Here is a 20485-nt window from a genome sequence, read left to right as displayed (position 1 = left end):
ACTGCACAAGAACACAGAATATGATTTAGCAATATTGCACATGAGGCTACGGACCTCACACTTACCTCTCACTTGCGGCTTCGTTAATTTCTATTTCGCATTGTCATACACTTGCATGTATATCTTCCGTCCCGCAGACAATGGCGGTGCTTCCTCAGCACTCCGTAACGCTCGTACCACGATACTTCTCGTCTAGCTTCAAACAGCAGCTTTTGCGCCGCTGCCAAAAGCCATTCATAATCCGCCTGTGTATTGATATCTTTTAATATTTCTTCGAACAGTAAGACCGCAATCTTTAACAAACGAATCTTTCTTTTCGTCGGCAGCGATGAATTTGACAGTTTTCTAGAAAGCACATTGATCGTACGGCTAAAATCCCTTTGCAGGGAAACGCACACTTGTTTCGTCATGTTCTGATTGTCGGCGGAATAGATCATTGCGAAACTTCGAAAGGAAATCTGTTCAACTTTAGAGGGCTCGTTGTATAGCTTGATTCGTCCAAACGGTACTGATTGTAATGCTGCTGCAGTTGGCACTGTACGTTTCTGGCGACACAAATGAAGTGTTCCCGCTCGATCGTAGCCCTTATAAATAAGTTAGAAAACACAACTGTCAAAAGATTGGCAACACACAGCTGATGCTCTTATTCAGAAGCCCCTCCTCAATTGTGCCTTCTGTCCCTGTCTATCGCACATATGCGAGGTACGTTCATGGCGTTTGTCAATAGCCGGTTTGAAATGCCGGTTTAACAGTTACCGCCCTTGTAGATCGTGCAGAGTGAGAGAGAGAGAGTCAACGCCGTATCGCCCGAATTTGAATGATGTTGAGCAGATTTTTGTACGAGTTTCTAGTTAGTGCATAGAACCTTGCACCATGATCAATTTTTATTATTTTCGATGCCATTTTTTCCGATTTCTCCTCCTCTCTCGAGCATTGGCCCTACGATTCCTCTCGACGGCGGCGTCCCCTTCCGGGAGGAACAGAAGGTAGTGTTCCCTCCCTGACCCTTGCTCTCCATACCCGTTGCATGTAGAATTGGTGCTCATGCCGAAGTTGCGAAGTTTCGGGGGAAGGTGTTCGCCCACAGCTACGTCTGGGAATGGGAGGTGGAGCTGTTCCTGCACACTCTACCTCCGCTGCTACACGCAGAATATCATCTTCCCTGGCCGTCGATGCTGCTGCGACATCAGCTGCTAGCCTTTGCCGTATACGCTCCTCCGCCCTGGCCCGTCCACGTCTGCTGCGAGCTGACCGTTGATCCGTCTTGTGATGTCTACCAAGACCTCCTCTTCGATCTCCTCGGCGAAGAGAGCAGTCACATTGTCCAGCCCAACCTCGTCGTTCTCTGTTAAGGCAGGCACCGTGGACACTCAGGGGACGTAGTGAAGTCGCACACGTGCAGATACTCACCGGAAAATCCATGTCCCGCGAGTATTTGGGAGAGGTAGAAATCCACCATCCCATGCTTCCGCCCTGTCCACCGATGCTGGTCGGGAATCATTATGTGAGCCCATGCCACGTACCGACTGGCCGTTGGTGCTGCCGCTGATCGATCCGACGAACGCTGCCACTCCTGGATCGTGGCCATTCGTTCCGACATCTGGATCTCCTTCCTGCTGATTCCTATGCCAGCTAAAAGTTTTCTGTGGCACCTTGCGTCCTCCGCCACTATAAAGCGATACGGCACCAGTCTGTCCCCACTACGTCCCAGACCGGCTGATCGGGTGATCGTTGAAGAGCCTTCTTCAGTTCCTTCTTGGCTAAACGACCTACTAGATCACGCCCGCCATCGAATGGCTTCTGCCTAACACCACGTAGTTGGATAGTCAATCCTCATTACAAGGGAACGATCCGGATGGGATTAGAACCCCCGATGGGCCGTGTGAAGATCGGTGCCGCTGCCGCTTATGTTGAATTAAGAGTGTTAAAAAGACTCATGTTGGAGAATTCGGTTCGCAGGGCTATTTTCGACAGCCTTCATAATAAATAATCTTGAATCATGAATTTAATGAATAATCATCGTCAAAAATCATGAATTTTAGCTGAGGACGTAAAGCAAGTACAGCAATTCTGGACATTATCTGATTTTTTTCTTTCAAATGTTAATAATTTGGCAACCGTCAAATGCAATCATCGTCATAGAAAGCGGAATCCTTGGAGAATTTAAGAATTATCGACCAACCTCACTTTAAATTTATAGTAAATAAAAATTGCATTGGGCGGTTCGGTGGTTTAGGCGACAGCCGCGCCGGTCTTCAAACGGCAGGACCGGGGTTCAAATCTCATCCGGACCGTCCCCCCGTAGTGAGGACTGACTAACCTCTTCACTATGTGGTATTCATTAGTCAACAAGTAATACGGGCCAGGTCGTTCTTACGAAAAACAAAAAAATTGCAAAACGTTTTCCTTTTTCCATTTATTTTATTTAATTTATCTCTCTCTTTCTGTAGCTCTTTCTCTTTCACTATCTCTTTCACTCACTCTCTCTCTCTCGCTCTTTCACTCACTCTCTCTCTTTCTCTCTCTCGCTCTCTCTTTCACTCTCTCGCTCTCTCTTTCACTCTCTCTTTCATTCTCTCGCTCTCGCTCTATCTTTCACTCTCTCCCTCTTCCTCTCTTTCTCTCGCTTTCTCTTTCACTCACTCTCTCCCTCTTCCTCTCTCTCTCGCTCTCTCTCTCGCTCTCGCTCTCTCTTTCACTCACTCTCTCCCTCTTCCTCTCTCTCTCCCTCTTCCTCTCTCTCTCCCTCTTCCTCTCTCTCTCTTCCTTTTCCTCTCTCTCTTTTTTTCCCTCCCTCTCTCTTTCGCTCTCTATCTATCTATCTTTTGCATTTTTATTTAATTCAATACAATTGTTGTTAAATATATGAGAGGAGATCAAGTGAACTTTTTATCCCTTCAAAAGTAGGAACTAGAGCAGTTACAATAAAAGTTGTAATAAGGAACTATTTGTTAGCAGTTGCTCTTAAAGGTGTTTGTTTGTTCGATAGTTGAAGAGAGATCAGCGGTAGTTGTTCTAAAAGATGTAATTTTTATGCTATTGACATGAGAACCGTGTAGAAAATGTTCGCAAAAGTGCTCCTGAGAAAATTTAAGTTAAAATTTTGGAAAGATCCATCAGCCTTTTGTTATTACGTCAGTCTATAATAGGTGAAAGAGACACCTTTAGCCGCTTTCTAATTTTTCATTTCGTTCATTATTGACTTGTTCAATTGATCTCTTGATAGGGATACGGCCTGGCCGTCACGTCGTCAAAAAATAAATGATCTCTGGAGTTGAATTGAATTAAGCAAATCCAATTCCGTTCCGATTCCGCTGATGTTGTGTCTTCTCCTCACAAGTGTTCCCGGTGGCAGTTGTCTCCCTCCTGTCAAGTGTCTCTTCTCTACCATTACGCTGGTTCCATCCATATCGAAAGTGTTTACATCCAATGCAAAAAATCGGCTCCAGGTCGAAGTGAAGCAGCATCTCGATCGCGTAATATCACTGCACAAGAACACAGAATATGATTTAGCAATATTGCACATGAGGCTACGGACCTCACACTTACCTCTCACTTGCGGCTTCGTTAATTTCTATTTCGCATTGTCATACACTTGCATGTATATCTTCCGTCCCGCAGACAATGGCGGTGCTTCCTCAGCACTCCGTAACGCTCGTACCACGATACTTCTCGTCTAGCTTTTAGCAGCAGCTTTTGCGCCGCTGCCAAAAGCCGTTTATAATCCGCGTATGTATTGTTATCTCTGAACATTTCTTCGAACAATAACATCGCATACTTAATCAAACGCATCTTTCTTTTATTCGGCAGCGATGAATTCAACACTATTTCACGAAACACATTGATCGTACGGTAGAAATCCTTTTGCGGGGAAAGGCACACTTGGTTCGACATGTTCTGATTGTCCGCGGAATAGATCATTGCGAAACTTCGAAAGGAAATCTGTTCAACTTTAGAGGGCTCGTTGTATAGCTTGATTCGTCCAAACGGTACTGATTGTAATGCTGCTGCAGTTGGCACTGTACGTTTCTGGCGACACAAATGAAGCGTTCCCGCTCGATCGTAGCCCTTATAAAGAAGTTAGAAAACACAACTGTCAAAATATTGGCAACACACAACTGATGTTCTTATTCAGAAATCCCTCCTCAAATGTGTCTTCTGTCACTGTCTAATTATGTCTTCTGTCACTGTCTATCGCACATTTGTGAACGCCGTATCGCCCGCAGTTGAGTGATGTTGAGCAGATTTTTGTACAACGATACAAACACGAATGTAAACTTATTGCTCTCTCGTTCACACACACCTCGCACAGGTCACAGCCACAAGGACGGGTTTGACAACTGCGGGGCGATCCTAATTTTTCAAGCCAAATATTGTTTTCTTTTCAATAACATTTAAACAAAATTGAGCTATCGGCTTGAAACTTTTGGAATTTTCTAGAATTTTGTATTTTTTTGCAAGATTCTTTTAATTAAATTTTCAATTTATACCACGCTTTTCTATAACCTGCCAACTTTTTTTGGAGTACACAAATTATGCTTCCACTGCAAGCAAGCCAGTTTTGTGCAAATAGCATAAGCGTGTAAACCAGCCTTTTTACAGCATGGAGAGAGAATAGAGAGAGAAAGAAAACTAATTACTGTCGATCTAATAACATTTTAGTTGAGAATTTGGCTGACTGGAATTTTTATTTTAAAATTAGCAATCCGTGCGTGGTAAAATTTATTTATTTTGCTAAAATCGTCCGTGGTTCCAGATCATCGTTTTATATGGATTTTTACATAATTTCTCGTTTTAATTTTTGCTTCATTAATCGATTCCTTCGTGATCAATCGCTTTCGTTTGTCCGCTGATTGATAAGTTTTTGTAATGGGGGCCTTTTTTTTCTTAGAAGCGAGTGAATGCATGATCGGCACACAGAAACGGGTGAAAACATTTGCTCCAGTCTTCGCTTACGTGTGCCTGCGCTGGATTGCATGAATTATACAAAAGCGAGCGATAATTATTTGGAACTTTAGCAAAGCTGTGAACACTTCTTCGCTTGCTTTTATTGTCTGTATAACTTGATTACTTGACTGTGTAAACAGAAGAACCGCGGACTTTATTTTGATGGTAATTATTCACATTTCTCATTCTATTTTATTTAATATTCTAATATTCCTGCTTACCGTACGTTTCGCATTTATTTAATAATCAAAATTATGAGTTCTGTACAACAGAAAATGCATAATTTTACACAAAAACTATGTTTAGCGCTTGATAAGTTGCTTGAAATATAGATATCTCAAGCTACGTAAACCAAAAATAAATAAATAAAAATAAATAAAACATTTTTTCGATGGACAACAAATAGCATCATCTTTATTGTAAATTTTCATGTAAATAAGAAGGACAGGTCAAAATTTATTAGCTTTTTTAGCCGGAAAAATGTGGTTGTAGAAGCAAACGGTGTAATATTGGTCATTTAAACGAAAGGCTAGGCGGTTATTAGACCAGTTTAATGCCGAATGTCCGAATGTTTCAATTCGACATGTGCAATTACAATTACTATTTTATAATTATTATAATTTATATTGAGGTGGGTGGTTATCAAAAATGGTTGGAGAACCTCAAAAAAAAAGAAATCTTGAGAACGAAATTAAAATAACTGGAAACAACACAGTTTTCCGTCCAAAGCGTTCAAAAACCTCACGGGGACGAAAACAAAAATTGCATAGGAAAAGCGTAAATGAGGTCATTGACTGCATACCTATTGAGTTTGATTCGCGCGAGTCATCAGGCGTGCATTTTTTTTTTTTTGCGCTTTACGACTTGATGGCTGTGAGGCTAAAGAATGCGTCCATTGCCCTTTGGAGACGCAGGCAAGGGCATAAGATGTTGTTGCAGTATGTTTGCATCTATGCTGCACCACCATTAAACTCCACCCTCGGTTTGGGCTAACGGCGACCCTTCTCACTGCCAGGTTCGCCGTCGGTGGGCGTATCATAAAACTGGCCTCGTTGCATTCGATTCGCTCTGAGGTTATTGTTCGCACGTTTTCGTATCTGTTCCATCATGAAACACAGCTGTGCAGTTCGGTGCAACAGCAAGCGATTGCTCATCCAGCGCAGAAACATGCAGCTGTTTAATGCTTCAAAGTGATGCACGTCATTGCAGCGTCGGGCAAGCTCCGACATGGACCAATCGGGTGAAGTTTACACGTCAACCGCATCAACTGCGCCATTGCTGGTTCGTTCTGCCTTATGCCATGCTCGAAAAAAAAAAAACCCGGTCAACTGTGCGCCGGTCCCGGGCGCTAGAGTGAAAGCGACGATCAAAGATGGTTTGGTGACTGTAGTTCGTTGAATAGTGGGCCATTATTATTATTATTACAATTATTTTTTTTAAATAATTGTTTGCCTCAGCTGAGTCACCTTAACGAGAAAAAGGGCGTAAGGAAAAAATGACGTGAATAAGCAAGCAAGTGGTCAATAAAAACGGCAACGGAGAAATTAACAATCTCGGCTTAATGGCCGTAAAAAGAGGTCACACGCCGGCCGGCCATCTATAATACGGCTTATTATTATTATTATACTATATGGACTTGCCGATAGCCACATAGTTGGATGAACAGCCTTCAGAAAACTACCGGGAAAATAAGGTCCGGATGGGATTTAAACTCCGATCCTGCCGTTTGAAGACCGGCGTCAATGTCGCCTACACCAACGGGCTGCGCCGTCATTGCAATGCTATTTAGCCATTTGATATTAAGCGTTTACCAGAAGGATCGATACTTCTACATTATCAGCAGCAAACCACTGTAATATTTTAATTTAAGTTAGTGAAAAGAACGAAAAAAAAAGCTTAGGAAATGTAATGCATGTTTATGTAGCTGTGTTACGTTTTACATAATTAAATTGCAAAAAAAAGGTTCGATCTTTACGATTTTTCTAAATTTTATTTATTCCCATCACGTGTTAGTTTATCTTGTTTCATTTAACAATTTTTACTGCTATAGAATGTTAGTTATTAGGCGCTACAGCCACATTCCGAACTGTTTTCGAACTGTATAAATTTTGACCTGATCCTATCTGAAATACACCTTTTGTTTGAATTTTTGAATAAATGATTTAAAATACGTTTTTAGCATCTCTTACACTTACAAAATACGTTGATTAGTATCAATAACAGTAAGTCTTTCCGACTGGTGTGGTGTTCCTAAAGGTTGGTTGCTCTTTTCTTGTAATATTTCATAGTTTACACATTTATCCAAACATTTTTTTTTCTTTAAAAAAGCAGAAGCTTTCCTATCTGTTCCAATTAAATCCAAAACAAGTGGGAATTAGACTTTTTTAGACCTACAACTAGGTTCCATTACTGGTCGATCGTTGCGAATTTATCATCATCGTGGTGAGCTTCTGCCACAAGTGTTGCGTAGCTGACACATCCATGTTGTCCAAACTCTACTCCAAATTGCAAACAGTTTCCAGACGTCTTCTCGGGCAAGGGTCATCATCATTCGTTTCACAGACTCACTTTCACATCCACACGGTCCAGTTAATGTAAGCGCTAGTGTAAGGACGGAAATAGTAAACGGACACAGTTAGATTCGTACACACTTTACAATAACGCATTTTACGGCAAAGGTACCTCAGTACAATCGGCACCAGCACGAGCATTTGTTATTGGCCGCTTTGGCCAGCGTGATGTTCAATGTCTGCTTGCACGAGGTACAGCATTATGTGCAGGGTGGTAAGCAGATTCCAATAATCGCGCGAAACGTTGCCTTGCTCGCCAGTCTGTCTGACCACCATGTTCAGCAAAGCCATGTATCGCGCACGTCTCGGCGGTGCAATCTGCAGATTGTTCGCCTCGTTGTGCACCGCTATCACCATGTAGACGATTCTGTCCCGCAACAACTGGCACATTTGGGCTTCCATGGCCATTGGTGATCACCGATTCGCAAAGACTCACTTTACCGTACTTCACTGACTGTTGGTTTAATGCTTGGACCAGCGCCGACGTACTCGTTCTGCCCGTTCGCTGTCTGAATTCTGACTGATGGCAACGCTATTCGGTGAAGTAGACTTTCCAATGTTCTCCACTCACACACGCATACGTTGGGTGTGAGCAATACTTTCGTAAACCGTGCAAAGGGTGCTGACAGCTTCGCAGGGCTGTGGTTCGAGATGTTCGCGAGGTCGTCCATAAATTACGAAACGTTCGTAGGGGAAGCGGGGACAAAGCGATCCGTTACGATTTGTTTCATAAGGGAGGGAGACGGGAAGGACCCCTTTTCGTGTGACGTAGTTTATTAAATTTTATTTAATACAATTTATTTTAAATTTTATTGTAATACAAAAAGGAGAGCAATTCCGAGACATTAACGCTTACATATTCACGCATTTTAAGAAACGTTGATAGTCAAAGTCCTCTGATTTGATAATCTGAGTGTGATCATTTTCAAATAATCAGAAAGAATCAAATTTTTTGCGTTAAGTAATTTAGGAACGACCCCGTTTTTGGTACCGTGTACTCTCCGCTCTTCCCTATCGAACACATGGTGCCTAACACCAATCCATCAATAGTCACCTGTGCGATGGGCTCGTATACGAGAGGGACGCAAGTGTTGGTCGTTCGGTTGAAATCGTCGTCAATCGGCAAAAACACGTTCTAAGATGATTCGATGATTTGTTACGTTTGCAAAACAGAAAAGTGCATGCGAATGGCGCCACTTGGGCTCAATAAATTGTGATGGGTCATAGGTGTGATCGGCCAGAGCTCGACTGACTAAGATATTGGCCATGTTAAGAGAACCACGCGTATTTGGTACAAGTGTAACTCCACAGACTCCAAGTGCTTTAAATCAAAAGAAAGTAGTATAATCGCTAGTAAATGCAAACTTTAAGGCAGTTGCGAATGTATCATTTCTATGATGAAATTGTCTTCCCTTTGGACAATGCAGGCTTGAGCCTGTTGCCATGATCATCGCTACAGGTTTGAACATGTTTATGATCAAGGTGTGAGCGATCTTAGAAGATGCTTGGAGATTTGAAAGGCCCCATATCGACAGTGTTGAATCATCATCCTGCTATAGCGGGCTTTGCGAATCCGGAAAATGCTCTCTGTAGACAGTATCGAAACATTATAAGATATTTGTTCAATTCTTGGACCAAATCGATGTTTATTGATGCTCTGAAAATGAACCTTAAGCTCGATTTAATTTGCTGAGTCCGATCAGGAGTTGTTCTATGGTGCGCAATTTCGTGATTTAGGTCAAGGTTGCCATAGGTCCATAGGGTGATCGACTGTAATCGATTCCAATAATTACGCAATGACTCAGAGTTCAACGAAGCGCTATTGTAACTGATGAAGGGATGTCGTAAAGAAGCTGGATGTTAGTGAGAGGTTTTGGAGGTATTGTGCTCGAGGGCTGTAAAAAATGGCTTCGGCGTAGAAAATGGATGTGTGGTTGGGGAAGTTGGATGACACAGTAATTGATGCGCCAACAAACAGGTTCTTACAGGCTCGATTGTGTAAGTAAAACTCTCTTTGTGTGACGGTCAGCGAACGATCAACCTTTTATTATGATGCATCCGGACTTGCATCTGCTACTAGCTCCGTCCTGTTTGCTACATCAACTTATCCTAACGTTGTAGGACACATATTTTTGGATTTAAAACTATGTTCAATTGCCTCTTGTTGCTGGTGAATTGAAGTCAAGTCTCGGGGCCCCGGACTGTCGTCTAATCCATACAGAATTCGGGGCATTCGCGAATTGACTACAACTTATTCGTTTTAAGCTTCAGCTCGGGGGCTTTTCCAGGTCGGGGGCCCCACTCGGTTGCTCTGTCCGTGATGCTGAGCCGGGCCCTTGTCCCGTTGAATGGATTGAGACCGGAGGATATCTCCGACTCAACCTTTCAAAACCGGAAGATGCCTCCGACTTGACGAAGTAAATTCGGCAAAATTGAAGACTGGAGGATGCCTTCAACTTCACTGAAAAGTATAAGGTGTTGTTTATTATGCTGCTTTATTCAAATTCTTACTCGCTAATTTATAGTACAAAATGCTGACCGATCCGCAGTCAGCGGATATATCTGAGCTAATTTAACTATTTTCGTTCGTTCCCCTGATTATTATTTCTTATTTTTTGGTTGGTAAACATGCCCAAAAACATTTATTCCATGTCGGTAACATACGGCATGTCGGTACGTCGCCTACAGTCCGCTTATAGGAAGGTCCACCTTTGTGTATCTATTTTTGTGAAGAGCTGGTTAAAACATATTAGTCAATATTATCAACTTCTCATCAAGCCAATCATTTCAAATCAGAAAAACTCTTCACAAAAATAAATAGGCAGAGGCGGACATTTAGTTTTTAAAAACAATTTTAACCATCTTTCCTTTGGATGCTACTTATTAGGCGATATAACTGATCCAGCCGCTTATGTGAAGATTCACCTCTGTAAAGAAGTATAATTGTTAAAAGCAATGCATGAAATGATATGTTTTAACTCATGTTTTAACACACATATTGAAGCGCTGCTCATATCAGTTGCAATACGCCGACCGGCTAGCTATCTGACCCGACGTGTGATGCGGATTACATAATATTTGGCGCAAAACAGGATAATCTTTAAAAAAATTGAATAATATTCAAATAGCCTAATTTATGGATAAAATTAACCGTAGCTTTCTGTAATGTAGTTCGCAGTTGAAATTAATTAGATAAGTTTAGAAAAAAAAGTTGTTTGGATGTTTTGTTTTTGCATAGATTTCGTCCATCATTAAACCACTGTGCCGTAGTCAGGCTGTTAGAACTGTCAAACGTAACAGATGGTATTATGGTTGATTGTTTATTTTCCTCCCGGCAATTACGCTCAATGTAGCAGTTGGTGGTTGTATAAAAATACTTATTCAGAACTGCCTGTTGGTAGCATTTTGCTTTTGCGGCAAGCAGAAGAAGCGGTCAAGAAGCGACAAAAATTGCAACAAAACAAAAACACACTTGCGTTTAACACATAACCGATGCAAATATTCACCTAGACGTTGTGAACTGGTTCCTCGCAGATCCGTGTAGTAAGAAGAAATAGTGTCTCGTCTGCAAAGAGCGCATTATTATCGTAGAATAATTTTGTACGAGATCCCCGCCGTTATTTAGCCACAGTTATGTCACACGTAGTAATTGGTAAGTAGCGCCAGAAGCAGCAGTCTCTCGACCCATAACCTTCGCCGGATCCGTGCGAAGAGAGGTGCACTACAGACGAGCACAACTGGCACCGAATAATGCCAGTTGCGTTGCGTAATCTGGCACATCCCTCGCACGATCGTTCCGCCATATGATCCGGGGTGCTGGCGATGGAAAATGATCATACCAACCCCGATTACAGGTGGCGGTACCGGGTTCATTGGTCGCCGGTTGGTAAAAACCTTACTAGCGGAGGGCTACGAAGTGACGACGGTGTCGCGTATGCCCGGCCCGAAACACATCAGCTGGCACGAGCTGGAAAAGCAGGGCCTACCGAACGGGACGACGGCCGTAGTCAATCTTGCCGGACAAAATGTGCTCGATCCGACGCGCCGCTGGACACCCGGCTTTAAGCAAAACGTTTGGAACTCGCGCATCAACACCACAGCCGCCTGTGCCCGGGCAATCGAGCGGGCGACGGTAAAACCGTCCGTGTTTGTTAACATTAGCGGCGTCAGCCATTACGCGCCCGGCAGCCAGAAACACACGGAACTGTCGAAGGTGGCCGACTACGACTTCATGTCGCGGCTCTGTATCGAGTGGGAACGGGCCGCAACACTGTCGGACAACTCGATCTGCCGGACGGTACGTGTGCGCAGCGGTGTTGTGCTTGGACGGGAAGGTGGCATGATCCAGTCGCTAATACTGCCGTTCTGGTTTGGGTTCGGTGGTCCGGTTGGTGATGGGCGCCATGATTTGCCCTGGATACACGTGGAGGACCTGTGCGGATTGATACGCTTCGCGATCGAACGGCCGGAGGTGAACGGTGTGCTGAACGGCGTCGCACCGGAACTCGCTACCAATGCGGACTTTACGAAAGCGTTCGCTTCCGCCCTGGTACGGCCGGCCTTTTTCCCGATGCCAATATTCGCGCTAAATCTCATCTTTGCCGAGGAGCGAGCGGTGCTGCTAACGAACGGCGCAAAGGTGGTACCGCAACGGGTGCTCGAATACGGCTTTCAGTATCGATATCCCGATCTACAGTCAGCCTGCAAGGAGGTGGCACATCTGTTCTAAATTAGAGATGAGAAAACTTACTCTTTTTAATTGATTTGATTCAGAAAAGAAGAGTAAGTAAAGAGATTTAAACCATTCACTCACTCTTTAAAGATTCATAGATTTAGATTTTAGATTTTTATCGTTCACGAACATCGCAAGGTATCTTTTATTTATCAACATCATCTACCAAAACCCACTCACATCCAACAAGGCTCATGTACACGAGACGAATTCTGCTCGTGTTTTGCCTAATAGCAAATCTTTTTGCCTTTGCTATTGGTGCATTCGAGTAGTGGTTGGCGAGTTCTTTTCCGAGCACAAACGATTTTCGTAGATAACACGACACATTTGCGAGAATCTATTGCCAACTGGTCGCAATCTTCGATGCACACTTTGATGAAAGGAGCGTAATATCTTTGCTTGCATGTTTTATTTAAGCTGAAAGTGACGAATTCTGGTCTCAGTAGACTGGAAAAGCTAAAGCCAAGCTAAATCAAACCAGCAACGAATTTAATCGTGGCGAATTTAATTTATAGGACCTGCTTGTAATGGTATGGGAAAGATTCGTCATCAAAGCATCGTATCGTGTACGGGAGTCTAAGGCCATGTTTTGAAATATCGAGTAAATTTATTAACTGCCACACTACGTGTGGTGTTGCAATAAACGGATTCGGAATACCCGTTAGCTTCGTTTTTTACATCCTTTTCTTTTTAAACAAATATTGGAATTGTAGCATATAATTATGCGCTGGTAATTTGTAGCGCTAGAAGTGCCTTCTCGGTGAGCAACATCAGCACATCATCCTCACAGCTAATGCCCAACACCTCGCCCGTATCCTTGAGGCTCACAAACTGATACTGCCCGATCGCAACCTGCGGCCCGGTACGGTTGCGCAAACCAGCACCGCCATAGTTCGCTTTGTAGATGTAGAGGCTGCGGTGCGACTCACAGATCGCTGCGTACTCCATGCCGGGAGGACAGTTTAGATACTTCTGCTGACGCTTGGATGCCTGCACGTACCCGAACGCGTGCAGTGTGCCCTCGTGCTGAAACCGGTAGCTGTCCGAACCAAACGGAACGGGCTGCAACTGCCAAAGGCATGCATCGACATCGTGCCGGAGGGCAAAGGATGCTGGCAGCCCGGCACGTAACGCTACCGTAAACAGTGGTGGACCACTGCCAAGTGATACGGTGTGCGTGACTTCGTGATTCGCGCAGGACAACCGTTCCAGTGTGTAGTAGGTGTCCTGTTCGCCCTCGAAATCACACGCCTCTAGTGGTGCGTTTAGGTTCGTGGCGGGCGGTAAATCGGTTGCAGGCGATGGATTATCAGGTTCACCGGGTGCACCTGTTTCATCCGGACCGCCGGGAAAGAGGAACGGCCATAACGCACCAGTCGCCTGCTTGTGTAGTGTTATCTCCAGGATGTTCCGATCCATTGCCCAAACCGTCTGTTCGTGATCGATCGTTGCGTACAGTTGCGTCCCATCAATCAGGAGCACATCGTTGGCAAACACCTTGAGATCGCTTTCGCCACCGGGCGATTCGGTCACAACACGATACAGTACCGTGGGATGCTTATCGAACGTCACGCTAATTTCGTCCAGCGTTTGTGTCCACCGGAAGGGAAACCGTTCCCAGGCAGGCTTTTCCGTTGGATCAACGCTTACCGGTTCCGGTTCCGGTGGAAGGATGGGTTTGTTGGAATCGTGCCGAAAGCGAAATGGTTCATCGCACGCCACCAATACACCCGTTGCATGGTAATCAAGCACGCAGTACCTCGGATAACCGGCACTTTCCAGTGTTCGCGAAACGGTTAAAGTCCACGTGGAACCGGTTGACTGTTGTTCGAGTGTTATCCAATGCAGCAGAGATTTCGATTTTTCCATCGCGTTATGTTCGACCTGTAGCAGCACGAAGTGCAGCAAACGTTTCCCATCCTGTACAAGAAATCGCCCATCCAGCAGGATACTACCGCCGGGTAGCATACCTTCCGCCAGTTCGCACTCCCTCGGACGGATTGCGCTCTGCTGCTTCCACTCGCGGCCAGCTGTTCGGTCACCGGTTTCCAGCACACGCACCGTACCACATCCGTCCGAGAGCAGGCACAACTGCTCAGACGGAAACACGAGCGAACAGTTGTATCGGTCATCGTCCGGTGCCAGATCGACGGTTGGAAACGGTAGCTTAAACACCGCCACCAGCGGACGGATTCGACCGAGCGTATTGTCGTAATACACGCGCTGTACCATGCCGGTTACATCGATGTAATAGCAAACCCCGGTTGCCCACGGGTCCCGGACGAGATGATTCTGCATGCCGAACAGCCGTGCATGGTAGTACGAATATTGCTGCTCGTTCGGCTTTAAACGGTGGGGGCAGTTTGTGGCGGAAAAGTCCACCGTAAGCATCGGAACCGGCTCGAGCGACAGGATGTATCCATCGAAATTCGTTTTCAACAACTTCCGATCGGGTACTAGCTCAATGTGTGGCATACTTTCATGTGAAAGTACCGGATCGTTTCTAAAACGCAAACAGAAGAAGTTTTCGGCTTAGTATTGTGTGTGCTTCAATATAATTTTGGTCTTAACCATACTCACTTTGGTTTACAATCGCAATGATTACACCGATCCCGAAATGCGAGGTGTAACAGTTTGACGTTTAAATGTTTTGAACGGCACATTCCCGTTTGACATTTTGGGTTGGCTGCACATTTTACATTTCGGCCAAGTAGCGCACAAACACAACTTGTACGCCACGCATACTTGTGTGCAAGTCATGTAACGGTCAATTATACTGTTTTAAAAAGTCTTGATATATTTTGAATTAATTCCTTACTACCACAAACCGTCTAACGAGTCCTCTAAATTACTGCTCAAGAGAAGGTTTTGACCGCTTTCATATAAAATATGTCCGGTTTTCCGTTGCTGGATTGCAGCGTTAAGCTGGTACTGAATTTATTTTTGCCATTTATAATGGATAAATTGGTTAAAGGGCTAAAGAGTGATAAAGGCCTACAAGTTGTACGGGATTCAAATCATGCAAGCTTGTGTGAAAAATCACGGTAGATTGTGACCATTATGCGTAGGACATAAAACTATTATTTAAATAAATCATTATTGAAATGAGGAAAGTTATTTGAAATTATTGTTAAGTATCGCAGAAGCTAGCTTGTGTATAATAGTTATTTATAAAAAATAATTTTATTGGCTTATTAAACGAAAACAATTTTTTTAAACGTGATTTGGACAGAAAGTTGATTGACTTACTAAAACTATATTAAACCTAGTTTTAAAAAGTTTTTTTTTTATAAACCAATAGTTTTAATATTTTCAATGTGTCCTACTCAGCCATGTTCACAAACGACTGTGGAGCTTGCATGTGAGTTTGTTGCGTGCAACTTGTAGGCCTATATTACTCTTTAGCTGAAGGTATCTCGGAAGGAAGGAAGGTATTCAGCCGAAGGACGCCAAGTTGTATGTAAAGCACAGCACATCATGCAAAGGTTAAACAATGAGTTTTCAAGGTGGTCTAAACTATTTACCCGTTATTTCAAGGGCTACAATAATTTCGTTATTTAAGGGCTACATAAAGGCAGTGATAATCCACTTTCGGCTGACCAAGGGTCACTAGAACCAGTCTAAGGTTAAAACTAAAGCTCATGATGGGAAGAAGATGAATCTAAATTCAAATTATATGTGCTGCGCTTTGTATACATGTTGGCGTCGTAACGAACAAATTTCACCCGGGATTTGAACCTCGAACCTGCCGTGTGGAGAACGGGGCCGCTGCAGCCTACTCCATGGGGGGTGGTGGGGTCAAGCTGTTTGGAGACACTTGGCGGAATGAGGAGAACTGAGAAGAACTTTCTGTTACCAGAAAGTTGTCGAAGTCCTAGTCGATCGCTTACTCCGCCCACCGTTAGATTCGCTACTCAATAATACCTCGTTTTTTTTTTCAGTATTTCAATGAACATTTTAAAATGAATATTCCACTTTTTCTTTTCTTTTCATGACAGGTCCAAAATGAGATAGGATATTCGATTGCCAGACGACGGTGCTTTTGTAGCTGAGTAAGTAAACGTCTCACTTTTGAACAGATGAAAATATTGTAATAACTCATGTGTTGAAACCACACAATGAACACTAAGTTTGGGGTGCCAAAGCGGTAACGACGCAGGCTATTTAATGACCTAATCAGATATTGCCTCCTGTTGATATACTGACTAAATGACTTCATTAGAAGCATTGTTCAAATGCTGGTTTGAGTTCACTTTTTTTTGCTCTTCTCCAGTGTCTAGACAAACTCTGCAAGATAGGTCCAGGGATCGAACCCCATACAGATACGCAGGACTCACCGGGTAGCGGTACACTAAAGTCCAAGAAGCCAGTTGTGACCAATGAAGATCTCTTGAGTCACACGACTTTGTCACAGACTCTACTTGAGGAACATCGACGCAGGCCTTCAGGTCGATGCCGTGTACACTAATAGTAAGGCAGCCTAAGACAGTGTTCCACACACCTCGCTACTCACTAACCCTCGACCTTCCTGCACATCCGTTGGCTTGGATATGATCGTGTGATCTCAGTGACATTGCAGGACACGCTGATACCACGAAGTTGGAAAGCCTCTTCGGGGAGTCCTCAAGGAAGCAACCTTGCTCCACTACTCTTTGCGCTACACAGCAGCTCTCGGTGTGATGGCTTTCAGCAGCACTTCCCTTCACTTGCATAGAGTTCGTTCGGTGCAAATTCACCCGGTTTACTTTACGCTCCTCGAGACCTCAGGTGGCATACGATGGACGCTGAGCGCTATAGGGTATTGAATCTCTGAAACAGCGTAGCTGTATCGCGATACCAGGTATCGCTACATTATGGATCAATCTCCCAGCACCCAGCACCTGGACTAATGATTTCTTAGAGAACATATTAATGTTTCAAGATGATAAGCAAATCGCAAGCTTGAGATAGACTACCACGCTAGAGCTATTTGCGTTTAATAATTATCAACCCAACAACAAACCAATCACTGTAACAATACGCAATTAAACTAGCCTTACAAACTAGAGAGCCCACAGGCACTTTATCGAAATATGTCACGAACTTTGCAAGAAAATCGTTTCCCTTTTCCTCAAATCTGCATCGCGGCTTCATCACGTGCTTCATGTAGCTAGCCCGTTTTTTTTATCCAATCACCTTTCATGTAAGAACCGTTGTATGTCACAATATAGGGCGTTTGATTACGGTCTGCCTCGTCAATGCTGGCGCACTACCGGTACAAGACGCCCTAACAATAAGCCCTATTATGGGAAGCCACATTCCCACACATAGTTTTACTGCTCGCAACCGCCATAACGCGCGTCACAATTAAACATGCACCGTAGTTGCGATAGGTTTTTTTCTCTTCTTTTTTTTTTCTGCCGCCACACTCCGTGCTACCAACCGTGGTTAGGCCGTGTGATGGTCGAAACACCCTGTCCGGAAATGTGACCGAAGCAGGGCGCGGAAAGGTAAGACAAATATTGAACTTCCCGACACCGATCGGGCAAAGTGGAATCATCTTCCCGCCGCGATTAACCGCCGCAAAAGGGTGAGGCTATCGGGATCGATCGTCCGTTCCATGTTCGCCCTGTCCGCAGCAGCTGGGCAAAGCGGAAGCCCGTTTAAACAGTGTGCCCCTGTACTGCCAGCCCGCCAGTCCGTGTGTAAGGTGTGCGCGTTGCGCAACCGGACCCCAGAATATTGGCTGGCTAGTATTTCCTGGACCTTCTTATCATGGCGTCAGTTGGCCCACACGGCATCAACCGGTATCAACCGGCCGTGTGAGTCATTGTTGGCCCGTAAAAAGGGCAAGAGTGTAAGCAGTTCAGGGCGCTGCCTTTCTCCTTTCTTTTACCTTCGACTCACAGCTGCCAAAGATTTCCCTTTTCTTTTTTTTTTTTTGGGGGAGAAATTCTCCGCAGCTGCTTATGTGTGTCACCTTCAATTTGTTCTGATTTGATTAGAAACGATTGATTTCAAATATTTCACATCTATTTGTTGTGTCATATGATTTTCTGTTTCGTAATCTGTCCTTTTTTTCTCCTTGCTTGAGAAGAGGGACGCAAGGAAAACATCCAGATTAGATTTATCCGCTTCCGCCGAGGGGTACGGAAGCAACCGGGCACCTTTTGCTAACCGCAGCGATCCAAGAAAAGGATCGTGAGGGATATCCCGGAAATGGAAAGTGTTCGTCTGGCTCAACGAGTTCCCACGTGTGTCTGGCGCGCTCGTGTGATACCTTAGAGCTATAATCCTCCAGATTAAGTCTGCTCCGCACAAACAGCACATCATGCGAGCACCACGGTACAATTAACTGCCGATGGAAATCCATTTATCAAAAAAAAAAAAAAAAGGTAAAACGTAAGCTGGTTGGTTAAACAACACAATGTAAGTAATATTAATCTGATGTTTGTTTGCGGTTGCTTCATCGAACCTGACCTGACAATCAATTAGTCGAGCACCATTAAGCAGCTATCTGTGTTGTTTAACACATTAATTGCATAATTTAAGGGTACCAATGTTTAATTGACATTGAAAACAGGCGTTTGCAGGGCTCGCTAAAGCAAAAACTCCATCATCGGACCTTTACGCACAAACTATCGTGATTTTGTTGTTGTTGCTGTCGACCGGATGTGTCATCAGCAAATTATACATCTTCGCCTTATTGTTTGCTTGAAGTTGACTACCGTAAACGGTGTTGCTGGGGCTGAGGTTTTTGAGGATTAATTTAAAAAGAAAAATGTTTTGCATTATCCACGGCGCGATTCTGCAGCATGTTGGAAGGTAAAAGCCCCGCGCAACACGGCACTGGCGTGGTCCTACAGCTAATTAACTACCGTCCCAATTAATTAACCGCCTAATTGAAATGCTAACCAGCAGGTTGCGGTTCAGTTGGTGGCATAAATTTGTCGACCCAAGACGCTTTGTTTCGAGTGTGTTTACTCCGAAAAAATAAGATCGGCCATGTTTGCTGACGCTGCTAGCGAAATGGATCATCCTATACGAACATTACTGGAGAAGACGGGCGAAAAAAAAAAAAGAACAACAACCACCAAACCTTCGGTTCATCAGCTTTGACGCCTTCGATCGTAGCGCGAATGATTGGGGATGGGGAGTTCCCAATGCTCCCGGCACTTAATGGGCTATCGATGAGCAATCGGAATCGTGTCAATTACCCGCCCGTCAATAAAAATGTACAGAACGGGCAACGTTTAATTAGTATTGTATTCGCTTTTATGGGATCTTCTCGATGTTCGTTCGGGCTAAAACAATCATCGCATTGATTGGGATGCTCTTAACAGATTTAAGCGCCGATAGCTGGTTAGTATGCAATGGAAACTTTGGATGCTTAGTTAGGAGTAGTGAGGAAACTGCCTCTTAGCATTAGTTTTTTTTTTAAATATGTTTTCTTACATTCGCGACGTTTGTATGGGTCTCCATCTCCAACTGGCTGTGAAAACTGGACAAAAATGCTTCCATTTTTTTTTACATTACTCAAGACAACTCTCAAGAGTCCTCGCATTTCGAATGAAGCTATGCAAGTTTTTTTTGTTGGAATTTGTGGACTTTGGAAGAACATTGGATAGCCATTCATATCAGAGTTGTCTCCCGCAGCTTCTCAGGATCCCCTAGCGCAACGTTCCCACCGGATTCGGTCCGAGAAATGCAGAACAGAACATATAACCGCTACCTAATCAAATGTCTCATAAAAAGAGTTCTATTAGCAGTTTATTGTGGTTCATTAGCATTCAATTTCTATGCGAGGGGCGCGGAAAAAGAAAGTGCACCCTAGGGTGCAAGATGCTGTGCGACCATTTTTCGGCATCGTTCATACAATGGTGGCCATTAGCGTATGGCCGTCTATTATCACTGGTCTGTTTAATTAAGAAATTGTCATAAGCTGTCAAGAATTTCTATTACCCAGTGTGTGAACAAGAGAAGAACATGAATTTCGCGTTGCATAGTGGTCCTATTTCACTGATCAACATATGTCAATCCTACCGAAAGCGGAAAGATCATCAACTCCAGCGGAGTCCTTCGAGCCGAAGTTTGTCAACATTGGATTCGTTGATAAACCCATTTTCGGTGAGGTATCGCAAAAAAAAACGCACACCTTGCGAACAGAATCCTAATCGTTCAAATGCTCAGGTAACCTAGCGGAGATCGGTTGCGATCATCATGTCTTCGATTTGCAATATTTGTTTCCATTCTATGC

At 44.0% G+C, this 20485-nt stretch overlaps 3 protein-coding genes across 3 annotated transcripts in view; 2 read left to right on the top strand and 1 right to left on the bottom strand.

Annotated features, from left to right (window-relative positions):
* The window catches only part of LOC126561227 (brefeldin A-inhibited guanine nucleotide-exchange protein 3), a 212221-nt gene that overhangs the window by 56498 nt on the left and 135238 nt on the right, over positions 1-20485 (top strand). The window lies entirely within an intron of this gene.
* LOC126559509 (epimerase family protein SDR39U1) lies at positions 11148-12246 on the top strand. The gene is made up of 2 exons (XM_050215680.1): positions 11148-11169; positions 11372-12246. The coding sequence occupies exons 1-2, from the start codon at positions 11151-11153 to the stop codon at positions 12244-12246; spliced, it is 894 nt and encodes a 297-aa protein (XP_050071637.1). The 5' UTR covers positions 11148-11150.
* On the bottom strand, positions 12970-14727 carry LOC126562635 (nudC domain-containing protein 1). The gene has a single exon (XM_050219196.1). It carries the CDS (start codon positions 14722-14724, stop codon positions 12970-12972), a length of 1755 nt encoding a protein of 584 aa, XP_050075153.1. The 5' UTR covers positions 14725-14727.

Source organism: Anopheles maculipalpis, chromosome X (assembly GCF_943734695.1).
Source record: "Anopheles maculipalpis chromosome X, idAnoMacuDA_375_x, whole genome shotgun sequence".
NCBI classification, from domain to species: Eukaryota; Metazoa; Arthropoda; class Insecta; order Diptera; family Culicidae; genus Anopheles; species Anopheles maculipalpis.
The sequence above is the reverse complement of the archived record's forward strand: the minus strand, read 5'-3'. Positions and strand labels throughout refer to the sequence as shown.

What these genes read in the sequence shown, in the direction of transcription:
- LOC126562635 (XM_050219196.1), bottom strand. Translation starts at nt 14,724, where the DNA reads ATGCCACACATTGAGCTAGTACCCGATCGGAAGTTGTTGAAAACGAAT.